General features: G+C 35.4%; 1 protein-coding gene across 2 annotated transcripts in view; it reads left to right on the top strand.

The window, feature by feature from the left end:
- LOC127850937 (dystrophin-like) overlaps positions 1 to 23,144 on the top strand; it is a 241,431-nt gene that overhangs the window by 42,189 nt on the left and 176,098 nt on the right. For both annotated transcript variants that reach the window (XM_052384339.1, XM_052384338.1), the window contains exons 26-28: positions 494 to 946; positions 1,380 to 1,517; positions 3,440 to 3,608. In XM_052384339.1, coding sequence (XP_052240299.1) covers positions 494 to 946; positions 1,380 to 1,517; positions 3,440 to 3,608 — 760 coding nt within the window. The remainder of the gene's footprint in view (positions 1 to 493; positions 947 to 1,379; positions 1,518 to 3,439; positions 3,609 to 23,144) is intronic.

Raw genomic sequence — 23,144 nt, 5'->3', positions numbered from 1 at the left:
GAAAGGTCAAGGTCATCCTTCAAGGTCAAAGGTCAAATATATGGCTTCAAAGCGGCGCAAAAGGGGGCATTGTGTTTCTGACAAACGCATCTCTTGTTTTTTAATTACCATGGTTAGAATTTTATGGTTTCGGTTTGTATTTTTAAAAAAATCAAGAAGAACTAAAAATTAAATAAGAAACACATTGTGTAGTATCTGGATGTATCTGCATTATGGATCAAATGCAGGATGTGTGCCTGGATTACGTTGGTTATTAATGTCTTGCATGCCTTAGATTATTCAGTCTTGAACAATTTAAACATTTGACATAATTATGGTTGGGATCTTAAATTTGTGAATAGATCTACCCTGAAAATCAACAAAAATTATTGTTCCGGATAATAATAGTTTCAGTGTTCAGGAAAGGTAAATTTTATAGAAGTTTACTTTGTCTAAACAACCGCTGGTTAGGGAGAAAACAATCTTAATATGTTATTGTTTTTTATTTCACCAGGAAAAGATTGCAAAAGGCCAAGAAATGGACGAGGCGAGAAAACCAACCCCTCCCTCATCTCCCAAGTATGTTGAGCACACAGAGGTCAAGGTTGAGTTCACCAAGACAACTGTTGTCAAGACAACTACATCAGAGTTCACAACCTCAATGACCTCTGTATCTTCTGGTGCAATATCGCCTATATCCACCACAGTGTCTGACACTGAATTCCCTCCCGCTCACACTCCGGAAATCTCAGAAAATTTTTCTAAAAGCAAGGTGGTTGTCGCCCACTCAACTAGCCCGTTAAAATCACCAGAGTTGAAAGAGAGCGACCTTGAGAGTTCATCCCGCAAGTTTCATTCCCTGTACGAGATCGCCATGGAGATGATAGAGAATTATCAACGAGAGGTGCTCAACCGTGGCGAGCTCCAGCCCAGGGATGTCACTGGAGACTTGCAGGATAACGCTAAGGTAAAGAGTGAGATGGGTTTTGGCTCATGGGATCATATTTGATGGACGAAATGTCATACTGAATATATGTACTTTAAATTGTTATCTCCCACCAAAGGTAAAGGAATATAGCATTGGCGTTGTCAGTCCTTCCGTCAGTCTGTCCATCTGTCCAAAAAAAAAAATTGGTGGGGGATATCAATGCAACAAATTTTTCTTGTTAATTTAAATCTTTTTGAAGGTTGTTACATAGTTATTTTATGTATCCATTTTTCAGATCAGTCTTGGTGTTATTTTGTACCAGGTGCTTGTCTGAGAGCGACGTAATTGGGCTTTGCCCATGCTTGATAATGGATATCGAGTTAATCATATGGTTTGTTACAGTAACCAGCCGCCACTGTTTCCTCTTGACACAGTACTCTGCGACATTAGTTGCAGGTCCTTTTTGTTTCAGAGCTTGGATGTGAATGTGATGCACATGTCACAGCAGATAGACCACCTGCTGGTGCAGGGGGACTCGTTGTCACTACAACTAGAACACCAAGATCCAGTGGAGAGTCTGCGAGTGCAGGCGGAGGTGGAACAGCTCAAAGTAAGATCTGTGCCTAGTATCACGAATATACTTAGTAAATATTGTGACCCAAATTTTGGAGTTTCCAAATGTTTTAAGGATATATATTTTTCATTCACCTTAGCTCAATTCTTCTGGTATGGTCCACCATGTGGATTTTAAAATAATTAGGGACAACACTTTCCGCCTAAACTGGAATTTTGCTAAGAAGAGACTTTCTTGAAGCAAAAAATATCATATAAGCAGAAAGTGTCGTCCTGATAAGCTAATCAGGGACGACACTTTAAGCGTATGTCTTAAATCCGTTCTTGCAGAGCTCATACATTGTTTTTATTACGGAAGTATTTTTTAGTATCTTTTTTATTTTTGACGATGCTGCGAAGCATCGTCTAAGTTATCATATCATGAAAAAATTCTTCACAATGGCAACCTATGTAAAAGACCGAGCCAGTCCGATTGAGATAGCTCGATTTTTCTTATCGGCATACCTCGCTGATTATCATTGATAAAGGTATAGGAAGCTCAGCTATAAATAGGACAGCATATTCTGGGAAAAGATTTAATTATAGTTTGAAAACGTTCATTTTAAATCAGTTATATTCAATCCATTATATGTTTATAGATCAATGAAACAACTATGTATTTTCTGTATTGTGTCTGACATTTGTCGTGATTTAGTAAATAAATTACGAATTAAAAAATGTGTAATTAACTTTCAAGGCGATCATGAGTGTAAAGAAAACGAATTATTTCGAGCCTGCCATTTGTAAACGTTGTAGCGACTATGGTATATAAACAGCATAATAACCGTATCATATCTGTGATACTCGCTCTTCTGCGTGCTCTCTTATTTTGCATATTTAATAAACTTTTCAAACAAAAATTACAGAGCCACATCAGTGCACATACTATTTTTGACAATTCATTCGTTTGTTGGATATTGTTTGGTGTTTTAAACACATATTAGGTCATATCGCGGAGATTTAGTAAACCTTACCATGTGTTTATGGGCGAACTCACGTATTCAAGTGCTCTTACGACTATGTGCTCATACCCACTTTCGATCGGGAATCATCATGAAATTATTGCCGTACTTAACGAACGTACTTAATGCCTAAGCTTATCGAATTAGAGAAAAAAGAACAATAATCAAATGAGAAATAGTATATGTTCATGCACATGGGATTGTGAAATCACGTCCGTACACATAGCATCATTGACTTAGGAAAGGAAACAACGAAATATAAAGTTTGGTATGATATACATGTGAAATTAAAGAGCATGGTGTAATTAAAGAGCATGTCAAGTTTTGAATTTATATACTGACACGTAATGTTATAACCCACAAACGTTTTACTGTAACAGACAGTTTTTTAAGATAAGTGGTAGATAAAATACACGTCAAATACCTTTTTAAAGATATTTCTTGTTATATTTGATCGAGAATGTAACCCGCCTCCCAGTTTCGCTGAAAGGATCAACTTCCCCATGGGTACTACTTCCCCGTACCCCCAAGTTTTTTTTCGTGCTCTACATTTTCGTATATAATTTTTTTCGTACCCAATTTTTTTTTCGTATCCAAATTTTTGCTCGTGACCAAATTTTTTGTTCGTACCCAATTTTTTTCCTAACAAATTTTTTTTCGTAACCAAATCTTTTTATGTACATAATTTTTTTTTGGCATAATTATTGTACCCAAAATTTTCGTACCCATTTTTTTCCTACCCAAAGTTTTCGTACCCACATACACAATTGTGGTGATGTAGATAAAATTAAATAGATGCTTTTATATCAATCCTCTTCAAAAGCATCGTCACACCAGTACTGTCAGTACTTTGATTCCAATTGTAACAATATTTTAGTTATATCACAGCGGTCAGTTATCCTGCACAAAAACTACAGTAACAATAACTATATATGTAAGCCACTTTTTCCTTCACTAGGATGCCTGGGACTCTGTGAAGGCAGACACGGAGCGCAAGAGGAGGCTACTGGTCGTCATAGCGCCCCAGTGGTCAAAGTTTTTGCTGGCCGCCCGTGACCTTAGCATGAACCTAGATGCCATGGATACCAACATCAAGGTTGCCAACATCAACCGGGAAATCCATAAGGTATTGGATAAGAACTGCTTAGTGTTGTCATTTGTTATTTTGCAAAGAAGTGATATTTTTGTGTCTTTAAAGTGTGATGATATGGTACATTGTTCTCTGAAAATGTCATATTAATACTAATGATTGTGGCATATCATCTTTTTTTTGTAAATATTTGCACCATCAGTCTTTGTTTTGTTTCATATGTTTTGTGTGTCAAGATTTGCCTCAAGTTTTTTTAATGTCTGGAATGATTTTTGATTCAGTTTATTTTTACTTTGGATGAATCTGCCAGGAGACCATGTAACGCCTTACTCTTCTATGCTTTTCTTTGAAAGTTCAAGGTTACAATTGAGAGCCAAAGGTCACACAAGTTTGTTTTAATTCTATTTCTGCGCCTTTTTTGTCTAATGTTTTGAAGGCATCTGTCTTGTGACAAGGTTTGTTCTCAGAAATATTGTCAACGTAGTTTTGTGGCGATACAAAGTTGATTATAATTTTGGTTAACTTTAGAATCAGTTTAAATTATGAAATGAACAATATAGTGGCAAAACTGCTAGTTGTTTTGAAATTGAGTATAATGTTGGTGGCTCTGTGGACAAACGGAGCTTAATGCATATGCGTAAAGTTTGTCCCTGATTAGCTTGTGAAGTCTGCACAGGTTAATCAGGGATGACACTTTCCACCTTGTCAGGTTTTTTGTTTAGAAGAGACTTCTTCCATAAAGCGGAAAGTGTACCTGATAAGCCTGTACAGACTTCAATTGGTTTTGTGAGGCAATTCTTAAAGTGATATTATGGGCATCTTACAGTTTATAGTTTTCTATCGCAACCGTTCTTTATTTTTGGTGTTTTCACTTCATATACACTTACATCTTACATTTGTTAATGCAGCATCAACATACTTAAACAATATCCTGGAAAGAGAAAAATAATGCATTTAAATATATAAACCGTACTTTCGTTTTGACAACTGACAACTGACAACAGAAATGATTCGATGTACAAGGTGCATCTAAATTTAGTTTTAGTGCAGATTTGTTCATATGACACAAAGACACTATTTTGTTTTACGGACCATTTCGGCATAGAGAACTCATAATGCCATTGGGTGAGTCATGTAAAATATTGATTATAATATAATTTTTTTTATAAACAACTGGTGGCAAGATGAGTTGCAGATAATTGGTCAGTAACCGCATTTTAACTAACTCTTTTGACCTGTTAATTCTTGTCAGCTCAATTCAACAATGAAAAATGCCCATAATATCACTTTAAGGCATATGCATTAAGCCCAGTTTTGCCAGAGCACAGATGATACAATATTTGTTTAACTTTTTAACAAAAAAAGCATGAGTGTAAAGTACGCTTAAATTCAGTCTGTATATCATTGTATCATCTTTCATTTCATAAAACTCCCTCCCAGGAGGTAAGTTCTACTACATCTACAGAAGTATGTGCTTCTTTTCCACACCATTTCCTTCAATGTTCTTACATTGGTGGTCTGTCTGTTTTGTTCACATTAAGCTCGTTCCTTCTGTTACCCAATATGTCCTTGGTTTCTTACAACATGTTTCAACTGTTGCAGCAAACACAATATAAATTATGCATCTTGTTTCATATGTCTTGTGTTTTAAGTTTAACATGATTCAGGATGTCCTGATTTTTGAGATCATTATACTTAAAAGATATGATTAAGGTAGACCCTAGGCAGAAAATTACAGCCTAGATTATCCTATGTGGACTGCAGAGGTAAATCTGGAACGATATTTATGTACATATCTACATTTAGCACGTTTTCAGACAGCTTGGCTCAATTGTAACAAACGTGATTAATTATTGAGCAGTTATTCTTTAACTGCTATATTTGGTATTCTCAAAAGGACATGTTGGGTTGCACATCTTATTTTCATCCAAGTTTTTTTAAGCTACTAATTGGCTACAGGTTCTAAATTCTGCATGAGATTGAAAAGGATTTCATTGTTTAATTCAATATTTCGTACTGAGTTCTTTCTCACTCCCACTGAAAGTAGTTCACATTTATGTTATAAAGCATGGGGCTGCCTCAGCAGATTTATATTTGAGATCAATTTTCTTTTTTTTCTTTGTTTTCTGAGATGAATATTCAAATTTTTATATGTTGCATTGATTATGCTTGAACAATTAGTTTGAATGTGAAAAATAATAAGAATGGCAATAACGCAAATCAATTCTTCATAAGTTTGCATGTCTTAGACCATTTTCAAAGACTTATGCTTAACAACTTTATCAAAACAAACCAAATATTCATAAATATTTGCATCTTCATCTGACATTTTTTTGTTTTTATGAAGACTATTTTTGCATATATTGCATCATTCCTCCATTTATGATAAATATGTAAAGAAGGTTTGCATATGGTTTAAAGTTTATGGTAAAAAGAGTATATATTTGTTTATTGTGACATGATGAACGGCCATGAAAATTATCAGTGTGGTATCTGTCCAGAAGAGCATGTATTTAGATGTCATGAGTTAACAAATACTGTACTTGGACCCCTACTTACTTTCTTAATTACTTATGTTTGAGTAATAACATAACATATAGGGTTTCACTTTAATTGTATTCCTAAGCTGGTGTTATTAATGTTATTCTCTGTATTATTTAATTTTCATTCTGCAGACTTCGCTTTATCTTGAAGTTGTTGATTTTAAGAAAAAAATATTTTGCTCATATTTAATTTAACAATTGCTTTATCGCTGACAATTTCTAAGCTTTTTTTTCCAATTTTATTTAGTTCAAAAGACAGTCTTTTAAATCCTCAATATAACACTTAACTTTTTAATTATTTGTCTGTATGTGTATGAATTTATTAACATTTCAAACTTCATTTAAATGTTTTACTCTAGTAACAAAAAAGTCGGAATAAAATAATTCACCCCCTTGGTGCCAAAAAGGTGCCATGTGCCTATTAATTTCAATGTCACATTGTACCTTTTTGCACCAATGGGGCTAAATGTTCATGCATTTTTCTTTACACATATGGTTTATAAGTATATTTATTGACAAGAACAATTGTCAAAATTATTATGCATTGTTATTGTCTTGTAATAGCTATGAAGAGTTGGATTCAGTGCTTTTTGCTAATGCATAAATGAAAGTGTTTTTAATGTTATGTCTACTAGGGTTCACCTTATAGAACTGGAAATGAACTGAATATCATAATAATATTATTTTTTTCAGAAACTTTCCGTTGGGAATTTAGTTATTCATTTGAGAACAATATATATTTTTTAAGATTGGGAATTGGGCCACAAATTGAGCTCCAAATAAAGCCCCCAAATTGTATACTAGCATTCTTTAAATAAAGTATCTTTTAAGACACCTTCCTTTAACACTGTTCTTTTTTATTTATTTATTTATTTAAGATGTTTTACTTCCACAGCAAATGGGAACTCATGCATTTCATTTAACATGTTCACTTTGAGAAAGAATATGGGTTCCACATGTGTCCCATTAGTTTGCTAATGAGAGAAATTCTACTTGAGAATAGTAACACTGTGATAGAGCCACTAGTTGGAATGGCAAGCATGACTTTTATGTAAAATATGGGCACAACCTGGTAGCAATTCTATGTGTGTCTGATGGCGGTACATAAATTGGTGCAGTAAGTTAATTACCTTTATCTGGTGGAAAACAATTAGTATATTGCCATCTTGCTGTATGAATCATCCCAATAATGATGGGCAAAGTCAACTGCAAATGTTGTCCCAGAATAACTGAGGCAGTATGCTTTGCTTGATAATGTAGTTAGCTGTTCATAATATGTCTGATATTGACTCAAGGATGTATGCTTAAAATATGATAATGTGCATTTTTATTCAAAATAAACGTTAAATGTGTCAGCAAAAAAGGAGTAAAGTGTGGGAAAAATATGTATTTTTTTTTTTTAATAAATTTTTGAGCCATTGTATTTGACAGTGCAAATACAATCATATATGAATAGTATGTGTATTGCATAATGTACATCAACATCTGGCTTCAAAAACTGTTAACAACATTATTATGCACTTACAGCGAAATTCATTAATCCCATCTGGTTCTCTTTCTTTCCAGAAATAGTTTCCACCAGCATTCATGCAGTCTGCAAATCAAACATAATTGCTTCTGACAATAAATATCTCAGAATACCATTCTACATTAATGCTTAGGTTCTGCCCACCATGTGTTGCTCAATACTCAACAATAGTGAATCTGATGTCAATGTATAACCCTTTACCACTTAGATATGTATTTGGACACATTTGTTATCCCAAACAAAGTTAATTTTGATTAAAGACCTTTCTTACAAGATTCAAATTTCAAATGCTTCATTTCCAAACCTTAGATACTGATGAGTATCAAACAGCATAAAACCTGAACAGACAATACAAATTGATGATTAACTTTCTTTTCAGAACTGAATGATATTAAAAATTGCCTTTTGACATAAAATGTACACTGATTATAAATATGACCTTTTTACATAAAATGTGCACTTTTTCAAAGATGACTTCTTAAATTGTAGTAGTAGAAGAATATGTTATTTTTGTATGGACAAACACGAAGTGTTCTACTTGATACAGTTTGTAAAGGTTTGCATGTAATAATAGTTTTCTGCCTCAAGAAATGAACCACTCAATGTATGACTGGCATGCTGCAGGTGTTATTGCTGCCAGGGCTGGTTAAGTCATCTGTCTAAAATCTGTTAGGTACTGCACTAAATGTTTGAACCTCTATACTTTGCATAGGAGCACCCATTATTGTCTGTGCTCGTGCAATTCATGTGAGTTTGTGCTCACACCCACTTATGCCGTAGGTGCATAACTGTTTCCTTGTTACATTCATAAACAATAAAACCTGTTGATTGCAAGTGAAATCAGTAGTTTAGTTGTGCAAGCCACATGTCATATGAAAGATGAACAGCAAGGGTACAACATGGATTGAACATTCATTTGTTAAACAAGAAGGCAATGAACTAAAAGTATTTAAGCTTATTTTATATTTCCCAACTATTGTGATCCCTGTCCCAACAAGGTTATGATTGCTGCCCTTTACCAACAAGGTAATGACCCCTGTTCCTTACCAACAAGGTTATGATCCCTGTCCCAACAAGGTTATGATCGCTGCCCTTTACCAACAAGGTAATGATCCCTGTTCCTTACCAACAAGGTTACAATCCATGTCATTTACAAACAAGGTTAAGATCCCTGTCCTTTACCAACAAGGTTATGATTCCTGTCCATTACCAACAAGGTTATCATCCCTGTCCATTACCAAGAAGGTTATGATCCTTGTCCTTTACCAACAAGGCTATGACCCCTGTCCTTTGATCCCTGTCCTTTACCAACATGGTTATCATCCCTGTCCATTACCAACAAGGTTATCACCCCTGTCCTTCACCAACAAGGTTATCATCCCTATCCCTTACCAACAATGTTATGATCCCTGTCCATTACCAACAAGGTTATGATTCCTGACCTTTACCAACAAGGTAATGATCCCTTGCCCTTACCAACAAGGTAACCATCCCTGTTCATTACCAAAAAGGTAATGATCCCTGCCCTTAACCAACAAGGTTAAGAACATGGCCCTCACAAACAAGGTTATAATCCTTGTCCTTTACCAGCAAGGTTATGATCCCTGTCCCTCTTCAACAAGGTTATGATCCCTGTCCTTTACCAACAAGGTTGTGATCCCTTGCCCTAACCAACCAGATTATGATCCCTGTCCTTTTCCAATAAGGTTATGAGCCTTTTCCTTTTTATGCTCCCCAAAATAAATTTCGGCGGAGCATATAGTTGCCAGTTTGTCCTTCCTTACTTACTTACTTCCTTATTTCCGTCACACTTTTGCTACAGTTTCTCATTGCGCCTTCAATACTTAACCAATTGCTTTCATATTTGGCATGTAGGTACCTTGCATGGACCTCTACCTTTTGATGAGGTTTGAGGTCACTGGGGTCAAGGTCAAGGTCACCAATGCTAAAAATAGACTTCTTTCCGTCACACTTTTGCTACCGTTTCTCATAGCGCCTTCAATACTTTACCAATCCCTTTCATATTTGGCATGTAGGTACCTTGCATGGACCTCTACCTTTTGATGAGTTTTGAGGTCACTGGGGTCAAGGTCAAGGTCACCGAGGCTAATAATAGACTTCCTTCTGTCACACTTTTGCTACTGTTTCTCATAGCGCCTTCAATACTTTGCCAATCGCTTTCATATTTGGCATGTAGGTCCCTTGCATGGACTTCTTCCTTTTGATTAGGTTTGAGGTCACTGGGGTCAAGGTCACCGAGGCTAATAATAGATTTTTTAGGTGTTTAATAACACATACATAGACAAAGCGCATCATCGGGGAGCATCCATCAGTTTCACTGATATTCTTGTTCAACAAGGTTATGATCCCTGTCCTTTACCAACAAGGATATGATCCCTGTCCTTTTCAAACAAGGTTATGATCCTTGTTCTTTACCAACAAGGTTATGATCCCTTTCCTTTACCAACAAGGTTGTGATTCATGTCCCTTTCCAACAAAGTTATGATCCCTGTCCTTTACGAACAAGTTTATGGTCCTTGTCCTTTACCAACAAAGTAATGATCCTTGTCCTTTACCAACAAGGTTATGATCCATGTCCTTAACCAGCAAGGTTATGATTCCTTTCTTTTACCAACAAGGTCATTATCCCAGTCCTTTACCAACAAGGTTATGCTCCCATTTCCTTTATCAACAAGGTTATGATCCCTGTCCTTTTTTACCAACAAGGTTATGATCACTGTCCTTTACCAGCAAGGTTATGATTCCTTTCCTTTACCAACAAGGTTATGATCCATGCCCTTTACCAACAAGGTTATGATCACTGCCTTTACCAACAAGGTTATGATCACTGTCCTTTACCAACAAGGTCATGATCACTGTCCTTTACCAACACGGTTATGATCACTGTCCTTTACCAACAAGGTTATCATCCCTGTCCATTACCAAGAAAGTTATGATCCCTGTCTTTTACCAACAAGGTTATAATCACTGTCCTTTACCAATAAGGTTATCATCCCTGTCCATTACCAACAAGGTTATGATCCCTGTCCTTTACCAACAAGGTCATGATCACTGTCCTTTACCAATAAGGTTATCATCCCTGTCCATTACCAAGAAGGTAATGATCCCTGTCCTTTACCTACATGGTTATCATCCCTGTCCATTACCAACAAGGTTATCATCCCTGTCATTCACCAACAAGGTTATCATCCCTTGCATTTACCAACAATGTTATGATCCATGTCTATTACCAACAAGGTTATGATTACTGTCTTTTACCAACAAGGTAATGATCCCTTGCCCTTACCAACAAGGTTACCATCCCTGTCCATTACCAAAAAGATAATGATCCCTGTCCTTTACCATCAAGGTTGTGATATCTTGCCCTTGCCAACAAAGTTATGACCCTGGGCCTTACAAACAAGGTTATCATCCTTGTCCTCTACCAAAAAGGTAATTATCCCTGTTCCCTTTACCAACAAGGTTATGATCCCTGTCCTTTACCAACAAGGTTTTGTTCCCTTGCCCTAACCAACAAGACTATGATCCCTGTCCTTTTCCAATAAGGTTATGATCCTTATCCAACAAGGTTATGATCCCTGTCCTTAACCAACAAGGCTTTGATCAATGTACTTGACCAACAAGGATATGATCCCTGTCCTTTTCAAACGAGGTTATGATCCTTGTTCTTTACCAACAAGGTTATGATCCCTTTCCTTAACCAACAAGGTTTTGATCCATGTCCCTTTCCAACAAAGTTATGATCCCTGTCCTTTACCAACAAGGTTTTGATCTCCGTCTTTCACCAACTAGGTTATGATCAATGTCCTTAACCAACAAGGTTATGGTCCCTGTCCTTTACCAACAAGGTTATGATCCATGTCCTTTACCAGCAAGTTTATGATTCCTTTCCTTTACCAACAAGGTTATGATCCCTGTCCCTTACCAACAAGGTTACAATTCCTGTCCTTTTTTTACCAACAAGGTAATGATCCCTGTCCTTTTCCAACAAGGTAATGATCCCTGTCCTTTACCAACAAGGTTATGATCACTGTCCTTTACCAACAAGGTCATGATCACTGTCCTTAACCAACACGGTTATGACTCAGTTTTCCAAAATCATAAAATTTTATTCAATGGAAATTGGCTCTTAAATATTGCAAATTTGTTCATTGATCATTATTTTAAGTCCAAGTTAATGAAGAAAGCTAGATTGTTCTTAATTTATGGGTATCAGAAACTCCTCGTCTGGACTTGACTCAAGTGAGTCACTCACAGAAATTCACAGAATCGTAGTGCTTAATTAGAAACAACCATATGATAATTATGGAACTTAATATAGTGAGATATTGAGATATAACTGACAAAAAAGCAACAAAAATATATTTTTTGATGAATTATTCATTCTAGATATTTCTTTGGTATTATCAGTTATTAATGTGCAATATTTTCCTCAAAGTAACATTTTTATATTTATTAAAAAAATGTATTCAAGTTCTCGTCTTTTCCAGGTGCAATCAAATAGAATGCTCTTAATTGCATCAACATTTGGATTGTGTAAACTAAAAACATGCAGGCTATTTAAGACTTTGTTAACAAGAAAATTATTTGTGTAAGTAGTTTCATATATTCCATCATCAGAAGCTTTCCAAAGATGCCATTTTCATGCAATAAATTATCTACAATCACTATGGGTCATAAACAATGTCAGCAACAACAGTATTTCCCAGTGTTTGGAATGGTGTTTATGGCAGTTGTTGAAAATTACATGATAAAAACAGTAAGTGTGTGGAAAATATTCACTAGCTGTAATATAGGGCAGAAGTAGGTTCCCAGGATAGAAGAAAAGTGTTCTCAATAAACACAGATATAGGTGGCAGTACATACAGGTTTTGCATTTTTATACCCCTCGTTTTAGAATGCTGCATATAACAGCCACACTTTCTGTCTGAGTGTCCTACCAGCTGTCTAGATGTCCGTCATAAAATTCCTGTCTTATAAATAAATTTTCCATCTAATGCTGAACTTAAACATACCTGGGAAAAAATATAAATCGTCATAATATGATATGTTTTGTGAATTTGCCATCTTACAACCTTAAAGGTCAAGGCCATATTAAAAGATCCAAGGTCTGTCTCCACCATATCTTTGCAATTTATTGATTGATTTAAACATACCTCTGCACAAATTTAAACCTTCATAAGATGATATCTTGTGTCAATTCTCCATCTTGCTACCTTAAAGGTCAAGGCCATACTTAGAGATCAAAGGTCTATTTTGAGCTTAAAACAGCTTTAAAATTCCTTGCTCAGCCATAACTTTTCCATATATAGATGGATTTTAAAATATGTGTGCATAAATTTTAAAAGTAATATGCATGGCGTATTGTAACACACATATCTCTACCTCAAGGGTCACACGTAGATGTCAACGGTCAAATGAAAATAGTCCTCATCTCAGTCCTACATTTGATATAGACATTAATTCTAAAATAACTTGGCACAATTGTAAACCTTCATAGGACAATCTTATCAGTAATGTGTGAACACCCTGCTTTAATAGATTAAATATATCTACTGGATATCCTAATCTTTCTCAAGAATATCAGTATTTAAATAGTTTCTCTCAAAGAACCCGTGATATTGTAGCAATATAGGCTGATTATACCCACCAAGCATGCAAAATGTGTTACCATTTGTATTTGTGTATTACTTTTGTATTGAGTAAGACACTTAAGACCATTATAAATTGTAAGTGATCAGTTGCCATGTGTTTGTTGCTCCCAAATGGCCATTGTGGATAATTAAAGCAGTGTGGCTGGTGCTATTATGCAGCTATTATAATTAGAATAATTACCGTTTGTTGTCATGCTAACTATTACATAGTGATCAGGAAGATTTGTGAACAGAATACTGATATCCTCCACTTGCTCTCAAAAAAACAATTATATAGGTAGTGCTCTGTGAAAAAGGTGTTTAATGAATGTGCTTAGAGTTTTGTCTGAGATTAGCCTGCGCAGTCTGCACAGGCTGATCAGGGACGACATTTTCCACTTTTATGATATTTTTTGTTTAAAGAAAGTCTCTTCAGAGCAAAAATCAAGCTTAGGGGGAAAGTGTTGTCTCTGATTAGCCTGTGCTAAATATAATAGCTTATATTTCAATATGTCTTCAAAATTAGTATTTTAAGTAAAGTAATTTTTATTCTTAACATACATGATTTTCCATGTAATTGAGGGAGCTTTTGCATATTACCTTGCTCATTAAGGTAGCGCACCTCTAATCCGAGAGATGCTTTTTATTTTTTTCAAACTTCGAATTTTGATATGTGTTTACCTAATATATTTAGAATACATTATTTTCACTATAAATATTGATCCAATTATCATCTGAAAAATACGATTTCGCGATTTCTTCAAAGATCGACAAGCCTTTTTACCTGTTAACTTATGGATATCTAATTTAAGGTTGCACTGACGTAGAGTTGTCGTGGCCGAGTGGTTAAGGCGATGGACTAGAAATCTTTTAGAATCTTCCCGCGCAGGTTCGAATCCTGCCGACATCGCATACTTTTTGCGACGCATTTTATTTCTTTTCTAACGTAATTTGATTTAATATAGCATATAAGCTATGTTTATTGTTAAATATGTTGAAAATTGTATGCACATCCTTCAATTTTTAAAATTAAAACAACGTTATGGCTAAATTGGGTAATTTACTGCTGAAAATACGAATGATGCATGTTGCATTTTTATTTTTATTTCAAAAAGTAAACGGTAAATCTGTCTATTCCTTGGTATTTAGTTGTATATAGTGTTTCTATAAAAAAATTAGTTTAAAATATAACTTAAATGATACTATTTTGAATTTTATGACACTTTGTTTTTAACCGACCCAATTTTTACTTGGCTGAAATCACTTACATTTCATTGTGCTATTCCATTGATAAAAATTTGTAAAAAATAAATGTCTGTAAAAGAATACTTATTTCATCTTGTTTAAATTTTAAACACCTTTACTGCATCTGTGCACACCAACTGCATGCCCATATAAGGAAATTTGAATGAATTATGGAACTTTTATATACCCCAGGGGTGAAAATAAACTGGACAAAAGACGAGCGTGAGGGTGGTTTTGAAAAAAACGGTATATTTTTTTTTAAAGCATGGAAAGCCTACCTACAAATTTGCATGTAGTTCAGTGAAATGATGCTGATTAGGAAAATAATTAATTAAATTATATTTGGATATGTGCCAATTAGGGGTACGCTACCTTAAGAAAGGTAGACATTGTTGAACATATCTCTCAAAATCTTATTTGCGTTTTCTATTCAGGAGGAATGACCAACAAATTTTGACTACATCACTAATACTTTCCAAAGCTAATAGTAAACAACGCACCTTACAGGATAGTTTGTCCTGTAATCTCTCCTCATAAGCAGTATCATTGAGGGATTGATTAAGGTAGTAAAAACAGTAACTTATTGTTGCTCTGATACCTTTTAATGAATTTTTTATACGCCCGTCTATGACGGGACGTATTATGGTATACCCCGCGTCTGTCCGTCCGTCCGTCTGTCCGTCCGTCCGTCTGTCCGTCCGTCCGTCCGTCTGTTAATGTCGTACGCTACGTCAAATATCCTTTGACAGATTTTCTTCAAATTTTAACACAATCTTAATATTGATAAACCCTGATCCCCTTTCGTTTTTGACGGAATTCTGAATTGTCGTTCCAGAGTTATGGGACTTTGTTCGTCAAAATTTCGTGATTTCATTGAATGTCCTACTGTAGCTCAAATATCCTTCGATGGATTTTTTTCAAATTTCAACACAATCTTAATATTGATAAACCCTGATCCCCTTTCGTTTTTGACGGAATTCTGAATTGTCGTTCCAGAGTTATGGGACTTTGTTCGTCAAAATTTCGTTATTTCATTGAATGTCCTACCGTAGCCGTCCGTCCGTCCGTCTGTTAATGTCGTACGCTACGTCAAATATCCTTTGACAGATTTTCTTCAAATTTTAACACAATCTTAATATTGATAAACCCTGATCCCCTTTCGTTTTTGACGGAATTCTGAATTGTCGTTCCAGAGTTATGGGACTTTGTTCGTCAAAATTTCGTGATTTCATTGAATGTCCTACTGTAGCTCAAATATCCTTCGATGGATTTTTTTTTTTTTTTTTTAGTATCCCTGAAAAATTGAACAAGGTGAGCTTTTTTCTATTCCGATTGTACACTACCACTTACCCATCTACATTTCTCTTTTATTATTGGTCAAAATATCTATAACAGGTTTACTTCAACTCCATATCCTCTAAAGAAATGCATACATATACTCAAAAAAAGATATGGTATGAATGTCAAGGAGACGGCGCTCCATGCTCATGTACTTATAAAATAAACCATGTATTCAAATACAAATAAACTGAAGTAAAAAAATGATTCAAAGGGTTATTTATTACCTTACTACTTCATTGGCGAACGACGGGCGTATCATGGGCTCATGGCGCAGCTCCCCAGTTATGATATCCCATAGCAGCAGAGATAAATAAGAAGGTTGAGCTAATAAGATTTTATACTGAACAATTAATATCTTATTGGAAATAGACTTTATGTGTAGCAACAGTTGCAAAGGGCTTGAATGTTTCTTGTTTTGTTTTAAATTATCACTTGTTCCTGCGTCTAGTGAAACAATGGAGGGTCATCCATGTCTTTGGGGCATATTTCTATGAATAAGTTTACAAGACAGGGTGTCCCCTTTTTAGCTCGACTATTATATATAAAATATATATAGTGGAGCTATCCTACTCACCCCGGCGTCTGCGTTAGCGTTAGCGTGCAAATGTTAAAGTTTTCGTACTACCCCAACTATTTTCAATGTCCCTTGACATATTGCTTTCATATTTTGCAGACTTGTTAACCATCATGACCCCAACCTATAAACAAGAGCAGACAACTGTATCAAGCATTTTGACAGAATTATTGCCCCTTTTATACTAAGAATATGCATATTATTGATAAATCTATGTTAAAGTTTGCGTACTACCCCAAATTATATTTCCTATATCCTCTGACATATTGCTTTTTTATTTTGCATGCTTGTTTACCAACATGACCCTTGAAACAAGAACATACCACTGTATCAAGCGTTTTGACATACTTATGACCCCTTTTACACTTATATAATTGAACATTTTGCTTAAATTGCCATAACTTCTTTATTTGTGATCACATTTTATTATTACTTTCACAAAACAACACTTACCTGAATACCAAAATGGATCCCAACCAAACAATACCCCACGCCCCTACCCAGAATCCCTTCCTCCACCCCCAACCTCCCCCCCCCAACATTTTTTTTTAAACATCATCTAATAAATTACCCCACCCCACATTATACCCCCCTCTCCCTCATGTAATAAATTACCACACCCCACATTATACCACCTCTCAACCCCCCACCCTACCCCCCCCCCCCCAACACATTTTTTTTTTCTATTCTTATGATGGCTTAAATTATACTGTCAAGTAATCGAAAAGTCGAGCGCGCTGTCCTCTGACAGCTCTTGTTATGCCCCCAGTAGGGTGGCATATAGCAGTTGAACTGTCCGTCGGTCTGTCCATCTGTCCAAAAACTTTAACATTGGCCATAACTTTTGAAATATTGAAGATAGCGACTTGATATTTGGCATGCATGTGTATCTCATGAAGCTGCACATTTTGAGTGATGAAAGGTCAAGGTCATCCGTCAAGGTCATAAGTAAAAAAAATACAATCCAAGGGAAGTAATAAGCTTTAAAAAGGGAGATAATTTCTAAACCTGCCAAATGATTATATTGAAATTTTATTTCAAAGCAGCGCAATAGGGGGCATTGTGTTTCTGACAAACACATCTATTGTTTGTGTAAGGTATTCTATCCCTGTTTAAATATGTTTACAAAGCATGCCTTCCCTCAATTACAAAGCATGCTTCTTTTTTCTTGAGAGTTTCACATTTCCTGTAGTACTTTAACTTAAAAGCAGTATTAATTTCTTCAATATCCGAATCTTGCATTATATTCTCAAGAAAATCATGGTAATCTTGCAAAATGTAATTTTTAGGCATCTTTAAATGCCTGGTGGTTTAGATTTATAGCATAATTAATTATTCAACTAACATAGCTGATTTAATATTATAGATATGGATGCAGAAGACCAGAGAATCAAAGCATACCTTGGCATGATTGATTGTTGAGTGTTAAAAGCAAAAGACTTAGGTTAATTAAACAGCAGCAACATTTCTCTTAGAAACTAATCTCTTTACTTCTGTTATAATATTTTCAGGAAACTATATTTTGTTTCAATCAAGAATAATTTTCAAGTAATATGCCCCACTTTTATCAGCAGGATTAACACAGAGGATGTTTGGTTAGTTTTGCATTCCCCGTGAGGTTGTAATGCACTGCACTACCAAATGGTGATATGTGGTTACATATCAGTGAGTGCACTTGTGTTTTCTATTGGCATAAGTCCATTTGCAAGTTACAAACAATGGCATGCAGATATACTCAACAAAGAAATTGGTTAACAGGACAATTATTATTTTGTTTGCAATACAATTCTTTTCTCAAGACGGCTTCCTAAGTTGGGTGGGGGGTTGGACTACAAATCAGAGCATTGCATTTTCTGTCTTCAGCTGGGCTATATAACTTGTTTGGGGTTGGTCATGAAATCCTTTCCTCCTACCTCATCCTCCTATTCAAGAAAGGCTTGTGTCAGTTACTGGCACAACTTTGTCTTCTTAAAACAAGTAACCCAACAATTATGAGAATTTGTTTAGAACTGATGACTCTGATATGATTTAAATACTGTTGAGAACGGCCAAAAAAGAGAACGAAAAACAAAGCAAGCATAATTTAAAATATATTATATTTTAAAAGTTGTATAATGGATAAGGAGATATGCTCTTAATGAACCCTTCTTACTAAGGTTACAAAAGCTGCATGAAATAACAAATATCAAAGAAAAAAGGATTTTCATTTGTGGAAAGGTCAATATACATTAATTATTATAGAATATTACTTAAAGGCAAAATATGAAATATAATTGACTATAAAACTGGCATTTCTGATATTGTGTCTTGGCACATCATCAATAGTGCATGAAATTGGTTAATGACTTTAAACAATCCAGCTACACTATGGGTTCCAGACTATTATTTAGGCATTATGTAACACTAGTGATTGGGGCTACACATCACTAGGTAGGGTTAAACGTTAGTATGTTAGTTTACACAGGTGAAGAGCCCATACTTTTACTGTTGTGAGTTCTCAGATGGAGCCAATTATTGTATCACTGGATAGTTCATAACCCATTATTTTTGGTTACAGAGCACCATAATTGCTTTGTCTGATTGTTCTGACATAAATACTGATATCTTAGTAATTCTACCCCTCCCTTCCCCAAGTGGGAGTATAATGGAATCACCTTGATGGTGGTTTGGTCTGCCATGCTGCACTTGCTGATTTGGTGGTCTTTCACATTGTACATGTGCTATAATACCCCCATTATTATTGGTAATGGGGGCTGTATAGCAGGGGTGTAAAATAACGGTCGCCCGCTCGCATTGGCGACTGTATTTAAGCCTCGGGCAAATGGAATATCCAAAATACTGGCCTGACTGGGTGACCCCATAACTAGATCAGCCAATGCTTTGATTAACAGGTAACATTTGGTAGTATGGTTGTCATGTTAATAGAGTGTGAGGTCGTTTAATAACGATAGAAATGCTGCGCTTTATGCTGGAACTGTAACCAGTCTGCAGTGCGCGTGGGGTAATGTTTATCGGGACACCGTTTATATTCCCGCATTATGTCATCGTCCATACAAATCGACATTTGTAACTTTAAGGAGGGAATAATTGTAAGAATAATAAAGATAGTGATACACCAAAATCTGACCAAATAAACAAACGAAAGCTAGAACAAAGGAATTAAGAGCAGTCAAAAAGAAAACGTATGTTCCAAACTGGATAGTTTTATTAGCATAGTTGAGGTTACGCAACTATGCTTATGTTAGAGCTACATTTCGAAAACCGACATGGAACGGTTGACCATTATGAAGCCTTACCTGATCAAAAATCAGACGAAATATCTATTTAATATAGTATATGGTAATTCTAACATTTTTTTATTTAGAAACGTTTTTCTAACGTTTTCTTCCAAGAATATTGCTGACAACATTTTTAGTGAATTTTTCTAAGACCGTTTTACATGAAAAAACCTTCTAAGAAACTAAAACAAATTTCGTTCGTAAAACAATTCTGTTCTGGTTGATAGTGATCTCACACCTACTTTCTATTTCCTTTGTTTACTGTTCTGGGAGAGGTCAAATTCATTAGGCCCTGGTTTAAGGATATGTAGAATTTCATTGGTTAATTATAAATAGAAATTAACATATTCTCAACAGGAAGTGGGGCATAAAGCACTTTCGTTCTTTGTAAATTTGTAAAAAAAATAGCAGAGTACGCTGAATGTTTTCTGATTTATGACATGTATTCTGACCTGCCTTTCTATTGATTTAATGAAGTAGAGTTTGAAAGTAACAGAGATGTGTTAATTGAAATTAAAATGATTTTCTTTGATTCAGAAATTAACGTTACGAGTAGAGCTAACGGTTTAAATGTGGCATTTAATTTAATGGATTCGCGCAAATTCTAGACGAGTTTTGTGTCTGTAAAATATTAAATGGAATGCCGTAAATGTATCAAGTCGGAAAAGAAAACGGATGGTTGCATAATGGTATGCGTGAAATAATGTAATTCTACCTATTTATTTTCATAGTTATGTCATTGTGTAACCATTCAAATTTGTCACGATTTGGAATTCCCGTTTCTAAAAATAGAACATTTTGGTAGCATGAACCAACAAGGGAGGCGACTCGTGATGTCAGAAATTGTTAAGGTAACAATAAACTAAATAATCGAGTCATGAATAATTTGAGTCTGTACTCTCTAAACCAGGGACCTATACTGTATAGGTCCCTGTCTAAAGAAATCATCATATTTTCCTCGAAGGCATGTTTTACACTTTAGACTGTTGTTCTGGTTTTATCGTTTGGAGATATTGATAGGGTAAGCATAGGTGTTCACTATTAAATATCTGAAATAGGATAAAGTTAGAGATTAAAGTAAAAAATGGTACTGCAAAAGGTTACAATCCACTAGAAAACGGCCGAAAAAAGAAGGCGCAAAAACAGTTGATTTTGATTTGAGTCAAATTCTTTTTAGCTCATCTATTTTTTGAAAAAAAATTATGAGCTATTGTCATCACCTTGGCGTCGGCGTCCGGTTAAGTTTTGCGTTTAGGTCCACCGTTCTCAGAAAGTATCAATGCTATTGCATTCAAACTTGGTACACTTACTGACTATCATGAGGGGACTGGGCAGGCAAAGTAAGATAACTCTGGCGTGCATTTTGACAGAATTATGTGCCCTTTTTATACTTAAAAAATTGAAAATTTGGTTAAGTTTTGCGTTTAGGTCCACTTTTCTCAGAAAGTATCAATGCTATTGCATTCAAACTTGGTACACTTACTTACTATCATGAGGGGACTGGGCAGGCAAAGTTAGATAACTCTGGCGTGCATTTTGACAGAATTATGTGCCCTTTTTATACTTAGAAAATTGAAAATTTTGGTTAAGTTTTGCGTTTAGGTCCACATGAGAGTCCCTTTACCTTTAAAAAGAAAATAGATGAGCGGTCTGCACCCGCAAGGCGGTGCTCTTGTTTGGTTTGACCATGACATATCTTTTTTATTGCTTAAATCGATTCAGCTTAGAATGCCCGTCAAGAAAAGGTATGGTTATGGGGGTCTCTATGTGCAAAATGTTGTATTTATTTTCGCTCAAATTTGTCGCTTTTACATTGAAACATATAAGGAAACTATTTAGTATATTGTGACCTTCAGTATATTTTCTTCAGCAGCAACTTCTTTGTATCTTGCAACTATGCTTTCAACGCCATCGGCGCTCTCGTTGAAAATAAAAGTGACAATTTTGACTTACCAAATTTAATATTTGATGAATGATTATAGGACAATTGGTGAATAAAAGGTGAACAAATTGGTTATTTTTGGTCATATTGTTTATTTACACAAGTCAACACATGGTTAATGTTTACAGACATAATTAGAATAGCTTGTCAAGTAAACAATTGTATTGTTTTTAACACAAATATTAATTATACATAATTGCTGTGAAAAATGCAGGGCGACCACAAAATCAGTATGGGCGACCTGCTTTTACAAGCTGCTGGCCCTGCAGGGCGAGTTGCTTTTAGCAAAATTTTACACACCTGTATAGGAGTCACTTTGTTGGTCTGTCTGTCCCAAAATTTCATCCGATCTTCACCAAACTTGGTCACAAGTTGTATCTAGATGATGTGTAGGTCAAGTTTGAATATGGGTCATGCCGGGTCAAAAACTAGGTAACGGGGTCACTAAGTGCGTTTTAAACCAAAAGTTTCTCCGGACCATAACTATGTCATTTGTCGTTAGATTTTTTAATGATTTGATACATTTGTTCACCATCATGGTAGGTGTTTCATGCGAAAGAAGTAGGTCGATATCTCCAAGGTCAAGGTCACACTTGGAGTTCAAAGGTCAAATGCTTGTCCGGGCCATAACTTTGTCATTTATTGTGAGACTTTAAAACCATTTGGCACATTTGTTCACCATCATTGGACGTTGTGACATGCGAAAGAATTACGTCAATATCTCCAAGGTCAACGTCACACTTTGAGTTCAAAGGTCAAAGAAGGCCATAAATGAGCTTGTCCAGGCCATAACTATGTCGTTCATTGTGGGATTTTAAAATCATTTGGCTTATTTGTTCAGCATCATTGGACGGTGTGTCCTGGGAAAGAATAACGTCCATATCTGCAACGTCAAGGTCACACTTTGAGTTCAAAGGTAAAAAATGGCCATGAATGATCTTGTCGGGGCCATAACTTTGTCATTGATTGTGAAACTTTAAAATCATTTGGCACATTTGTTCACCATCATTGGACGTTGTGTCATGCGAAAGAATTACGTCAATATCTCCAAGGTCAACGTCACACTTTGAGTTCAAAGGTAAAACATGGCCATAAATGATCTTGTCCGGGCCATAACTATGTCATTCATTGTGAGATTTTAAAATTACTCCATACATTTGTTCACAATCATTGGACAGTGTCATGCGAAAGAATTAAGCCGATATTTCCAACGTCAAGGTCACACTTGGAGTTCAAAAGTAAAAAATGGCCATAAATGAGCTTGTCCAGGCCATAACTATAGTCATTCATGGTGAGATTTTAAAATGACTCTGTACATTAATTTTGTTCACAGTCATTGGACGGTTTGTCATGCGAAAGAATTCAAAAGTTCAAAGGTCAAAATTGCTATAAATGATAATGGCATATTAATTCTTAAAAATCACCATAAATTAGCTTCTTTTGCTTTGTAAAGACAGCATGCAAAATA

This window comes from Dreissena polymorpha, chromosome 11 (assembly GCF_020536995.1).
Source record: "Dreissena polymorpha isolate Duluth1 chromosome 11, UMN_Dpol_1.0, whole genome shotgun sequence".
In the NCBI taxonomy this organism is placed as follows: Eukaryota; Metazoa; Mollusca; class Bivalvia; order Myida; family Dreissenidae; genus Dreissena; species Dreissena polymorpha.
This window is presented reverse-complemented; position numbering and strand designations above follow the sequence as displayed.